General features: G+C 40.3%; 2 protein-coding genes across 2 annotated transcripts in view; both read right to left on the minus strand.

Annotated features, from left to right (window-relative positions):
- cass4 (Cas scaffold protein family member 4) overlaps window positions 1-2,486 on the minus strand; it is a 37,657-nt gene extending 35,171 nt beyond the window's left edge. Inside the window, exon 1 of the mRNA XM_014021700.1 lies at window positions 1,856-2,486. Coding sequence (XP_013877154.1) covers window positions 1,856-1,858 — 3 coding nt within the window. The 5' untranslated portion in view covers window positions 1,859-2,486. The remainder of the gene's footprint in view (window positions 1-1,855) is intronic.
- Window positions 2,487-2,844: 358 nt separating this feature from the next.
- The window catches only part of cstf1 (cleavage stimulation factor, 3' pre-RNA, subunit 1), a gene marked incomplete at its 5' end in the record, with an annotated part of 20,066 nt that continues 17,022 nt past the window's right edge, over window positions 2,845-5,888 (minus strand). Inside the window, 1 exon segment of the mRNA XM_014021701.1 lies at window positions 2,845-3,490. Within this exon segment, the coding sequence (XP_013877155.1) occupies window positions 3,231-3,490 (260 nt within the window). The 3' untranslated portion in view covers window positions 2,845-3,230.

Here is a 5,888-nt window from a genome sequence, read left to right on the forward strand (position 1 = left end):
CACACACACACACACACACACACACACACACACACACACACACACACACTGCAGCAGCAGCACATGTCACATGTATGTACCCTCGTATGAAGAGGACCATACAGAGCTGCAGCTGAAACTGGTAAACTCCCAGTTTAACATTGTTTGTCTTTAGAAAAGGTTTTTGTGGAGGTCACCTGCCAATACTTTTACTTTTGGTACTGAAGTACATTTATGTCAGAAATTTACTTTGATGCTAAATTTCAGATACTTTTGACTTTTACTCAAGTAATACTCTTGGAGGAGAGTTTGAGTTTTACCAAAGTAATTTCATGGTAAGACACTTGTACTTTTACTCAGGTACCAGTGTGAGGTCCTTCAGACAGGACTGCCTGGGGGATAAAGAACAGATGGTTGTGTGTCTGCCTGCTCCTCCTGCTCTCTGATGATTCAGTGGTGAAGTGCAGAAGCAGGGAGGCTGAGTTAGTCACGGACACAACGGCTCTATTTTTAAAGAGCAGATGATGACGGTGAGAGCGATGATCTCAGCTGCTCGCCGGGGGAACTCCTCTGTTTCATCCTCAGTGTGAAGCACGGTGGTGGCAGCACCTGAACAGGGACAGGACCGATATCTGCTGCTGTGTGCAGAACGTCTAACAGGAATGGTTTCAAACAGGGAGAATATTCTGCAGTCAGAACAGGTGTTCTGTGAAGGTCCCTGTACTCATGTGAGGGCTGGAATATTTATGCATTTATCTATTTTATATTTGATATTACTCAGAAATATGACCTCACTTTGACAGTGTAGGTTCTTTTGCTCATTTCTTAGTCAAAAATGTCACTTTTTATGAACTATGACTGATTTATTCAATTCAATTCAATTCAAAAATACTTTATTGATCCCAGAGGGAAATTAGGTAACTATGACAGCAATAAAAGCAGAAAACCTTTAAGGCCAGCCAACAGCAGGATAAATCATCACCAGCAGGACTAAATGAAGAAGCTAACTTTCTTTAAAGACTCTTTTATTCCAGTTTGAGATAAAGTTCATCTTATGACACTTTTAGTCAAACGTTGACAGTAATAATGTGTTGGACCTCAGAGTGACTCAGATGAACCACGTTAGCTCAGTATCTGACTTCACTTGTAAATGTGATATTAATATTACTGACATTACCAACTTTTAAAAACTGTTACGGCCAGAGGTCTTTCTTCTATGTTTATACTAAAGCATGGAATGACATTCCTCAAAACATAAAGTCCATTTCAAAACTACAGCCCTTTAAGAAGAATCTTGTCTGCCATCTGCTGGACACTTTTTGTTCTGCTCATATTTAGACGTCCTATTTTGCAAATGCTGCCTTTTTGAAATTTGGTATGCTTGTTTGTCTTTGTGTCTATGGTGTATAATGATGTGATTGTGATGCTGTAATTCTGAGTGTTTTATGTGCTGCAGAACAGGAACCTGCTGTAAAACAGCAATTATGCTGAGTCAGGCTTGATTTTTAGTAATCTTTTCCTGTTAAATAAATAAATCAAATCAATGTACAGAATAATAATAATGTCTCTAAGTGTCCCTGTGATGGACAGGACTGGAGACGTGTCCAGCAGAAGCCCCGCCTCTCTCTCAGTTTCAGCTGGAGACAGCAACTTATCGTCCACACGGCCCAGAAACAATAATGAAAATGGATGTAGATGTACATCCAACGATTACTTTCTGAAAGAGCCAAATAAAACCTGCTGATTGGTAAGAAGATATTTTGCTAACAGACAGGACCAGCCCCCACCCACAGACATGAATGCCCACCTTCTGTTGGCAGTCAGATAAAACCTGTTCTGGTCTCTATTACATGTAAAGTCCAGCAGCAGGACTCACCATGGTGGCAGACTTGTCCCTGCAGACTGAAGCGTCTCTGTTCAGTGGACCATCAGGAGCCTCTCATTCAGTCTGAGCTCCGTCCGAGAGCAGGCTGCTGTTCAACACACGGGGCGGAGAGAGCAGGCTCCCTGTCAGAGACACAGCTGCTGTCCTTAACACTCATTGGCTGGCAGATACCCCAACACACACACACACACTTCTGCAGCTACACAACCACTATTTCCCCCTTCAGTCAACTTTTTTTCCAAGTAAAGCAGAAGTTTGTCATTTCTCACTCATTCTCTCCTCAGACCAGTTTAAATTTAATTACTGTCTGTGGATCTGAGTTGATTCCAGCTACGATCTGACACTTGAACCGTACGGTAACAGAAGGGGGGTTGAAGCAGACATTCTTCTGCATTTCGTTGTTGCTGTCTGAGCGACAGCGTCTCAGAGCTGAGCTAGGGGTTAGGGGCAAGAAAAAGACAATGAGGCACCCTGACCGTCCAGCCCAAATGAAAATAAAATTAAAGACCTAACATTCCTTGAGTTAACTCATAGACTGATCTATGACAGCTGTTCTGGTCAAACCTTGATATTAATATCTAAAAACTGAGAATGTCTCCAAAGCTTAAAGCCAGTTTGTTAACATTGCTCAGCCGTGGCAGCCATCTTTTCAAAGGTCAAACAGTTGTAGACGTCCTGTGGTTACTTTGTTTCCTTAAAGTTCATTCAAATGCACACTGTGTGGTGATGAAAAACAACCTGTATAGATATTCTTGTCCCTTTTTAATCACCAGTCAGAGCTGCGTAGATGTTGGACAAGAATAAAGTTCTCAGAATAAAGTGTGTGAGTTGTTGTGGTAGATCAGTACTCATCTGTGCTCCCTGCTGGTCACTGAAACTGCAACAACTGTGTCTATAAAATATTTAGAAGAAATCCTCAGACCTGTGGTTAAGAGCCCTAACTGTGGAATTGTCTAAATAAAATTCACAGCAGCACCTTCTTTCTTTTAGCTTTTTATTAAAAATACAAACTACATGAAAGAACAAAGACAAAAAGGAAAATCAAAAAGCCAGAATTCATTTGCAGTTAATTCTGACAGGTCAGTGAAAAACATGACATGTCTCTGAACTGAGCTGTCAGAGGTCATACTTTCCATTCAACAAAACTGAAGTCTGGTGGTTTTACTCACTTCACGGTTGCAGAATTTCGTTTTAAGGAAACAGCAACCACTGTTTTTTGTTTTTACTCAAGGTTTTGCAACAAACATCCTTTTCTGTTCTTTAGAAATGTACAGGTAGATGGACACAATTTTAAAGAGAAAGACATTGTTGGTTAAGAAGATGATGCCTCCTGACAGCTCAAAGAAAATTTCAGTGAAGTTCACACTCAGTCTGTGGTGGTGCGACGATACCAGAAGCGGGCCCTGAAGTCATCACTACACGTCATGAAGCCAGGGTTAGTAGGAGAGTGGACAATGGCACGGACAATGTTGTTGTGGCCCAGAGACAGTAGGTTCTTCCTCTCAGCCGTTCTTGAGTCCCAGCAGCAGAGGCTGATGGTGCGCTCATCAGGCAGCAGCACGTAGTCCTCTGTGTGGTTGAACACACCCTGAGTACGATGCATCTGACGGCCACTCAGACCCGCACCTGAAAACACAAGTACACCATCAAGAAGCAGCACAGAAGCTGACCTTTGACCTTCTACCACACTGAAGACTGACTGACCTTCAATCTCACTGAAGACTGACTGACCTTTGACCTTGTACCACACTGAAGAATGACCTTGCACCTTCTACCAGTTCATAACATAAATTGTAGTTTAATCTGGGATAGCTTTGAACTTGCAGTTGAGAATGAACTTTACTGGCTTTGGGGACTAAATTAAGAGTTGTAAATAATTTTGTTTTTAAATGCTCTGTGGGCTTGTAAAGGCTTGCTTATAGTGGTTGGTTATATTTATTTTAATAGTACTTCCATATTATTTATTACACATTTAGACAGTCGTACACAGTTTTCAGTGTTTATAAGAGGATGTGTTAAAATGCTGTTTCTATGCAGGAAATACCAGGTAAATCTTAGTTAATGTTTGTTATTAGTGCTCAGCTGTAGCAATGAGACAAATGGTAAATGGTACTGAACTTATAGAGCGCTTTTCAAGTCCCTCCGGACCCCCAAAGCGCTTCACACTAACAGACATTCACCCATTCACACTCACATTCACACACTGATGATGGCAAACTACACTGTAGCTACAGCTGCCCTGGGGCACACTGACAGAGGTGGGGCTGCCATGCATCGGCGCCACCGGACCCTCTCAGGATTTTATTGATGCTACTCTTATCAATATTGCTTATCGATTATAATTATTTTAAAAGTCCTCTTATCAATGCTTTTCTAAGGGATTAAAACCAAAAACAAACTATGAATAAGAGGAGTTTATCCATACGGCCAAAATAAATCATGTGGAACCAGTGCTGAAAAAATACCAAGTTTTGGTACCAATCTCTCTTGACATTAAGAAAGCATGATAATTTGGGTTAGACCATTTATTTTCTCTTTGGGATTAAAATTGCATTTGACCAGTTTGTGTTGTAGTGACAATAGTTGTGCTCCATTTTGTATAATGAGAACAAACTTGAATCATTACACAAACTTTTGTTTTTTCTTTCAAACTACTTTTGATAAACGGTAGCTTAACCGCATTATGCAAGTTAAGGTATTTTGCTGGTGTTAACTGCAACAGTGTGTTTTATACTTCCAGTTATTTTAGCTCTTGTGGTGGGCATGGTAGTCTAGTTTTCACAGCTTTATTTTTGGTGGGGTAAATTTTCATATCTGTTCTAATACAAAATCCTACAGCCCTACATGGGTTAGTCTGAGGGGTTTCCCTTCTGTGCTGTATTTAAATATGTTTAAACATGTTTCATACAACTGACAGAGAAACTTATTAAGGTCGAATTTCCTAAAGCAAAACAGATATGTTCATCCAGGGACTGAAGTTTCACAAATATCTGTGCAAGTTGTTCATGACACCACCCATTATTTAAACCCGCTTTTCCTTTTCAAGTCGTGGGGATCACTGGTGCCAAAGTCCAGCAGTCACTGTGCAAAAGCTGGTGTACACCCAGTACAGGTCCCAAGTCTATGACAGGATCACACAGAGACAAACAACCCTCACACCTAGGGCCAATTTAGAGTCATCAATCAGCATAATGTGCATGATTTGGTCAGTAGGAGGAAACCTGAGAAAATCCAGGAGTGCAGAGAGAGAGAGAACATGCAAACCCAACCCAAAAAGGATCCAGACTGGGATTCAATGGGGCAACAGCTATAATAACTGCACCACCATTAATGGTAATGTTTTAGGCAAATGTCATTTAAAAGATTGTTGTGTTGGGGACGAGTCTCAGCTACTACCACACAGAAGGGGTGTAACGATACATCGATCTCTATTGATATATCGATTTGAATGGTTCATGTTTCAGTTATATCAAGGCAAAATGAAAATATCGATCTATATCATCATTTGCTCGATGGGAATCAATAACATATGCCCATTTAACACAGTCATTGTATCGATTGCAGACTGGTGAATTGAATTGAATCAAAATCATATTGTGACAGACTTTGTGATAGAGAAATATCGAATCGTCATCTAAACATTTTGATGTAATGTCATATCATGATAAAGCTGGTGATTTACACCCCTACCACACACCTGTGACTGACGCATTCATCATCTAGCTTCCTGTACTCATCCCAACCCTTTCTACATACAGTGGGGAAAATAAGTATTTAGTCAGTCACCAATTGTGCAAGTTCTCCCACTTAAAAAGATGAGAGAGGCCTGTAATTGACATCATAGGTAGACCTCAACTATGAGAGACAAAATGTGAAAAAAAATTTGAGAAAATCATTTTGTCTGACTTTTAAAGAATTTTTTTGAAAATAATGGTGGAAAATACTGTAAGTATTTGGTCAATAACAAAATTTCATCTCAATACTTTGTTGTATATCCTTTGTTGGCAATGACAGAGGTCAAACG

Source organism: Austrofundulus limnaeus, unplaced genomic scaffold (genome assembly GCF_001266775.1).
Source record: "Austrofundulus limnaeus strain Quisiro unplaced genomic scaffold, Austrofundulus_limnaeus-1.0 Scaffold301, whole genome shotgun sequence".
NCBI lineage: Eukaryota > Metazoa > Chordata > Actinopteri > Cyprinodontiformes > Rivulidae > Austrofundulus > Austrofundulus limnaeus.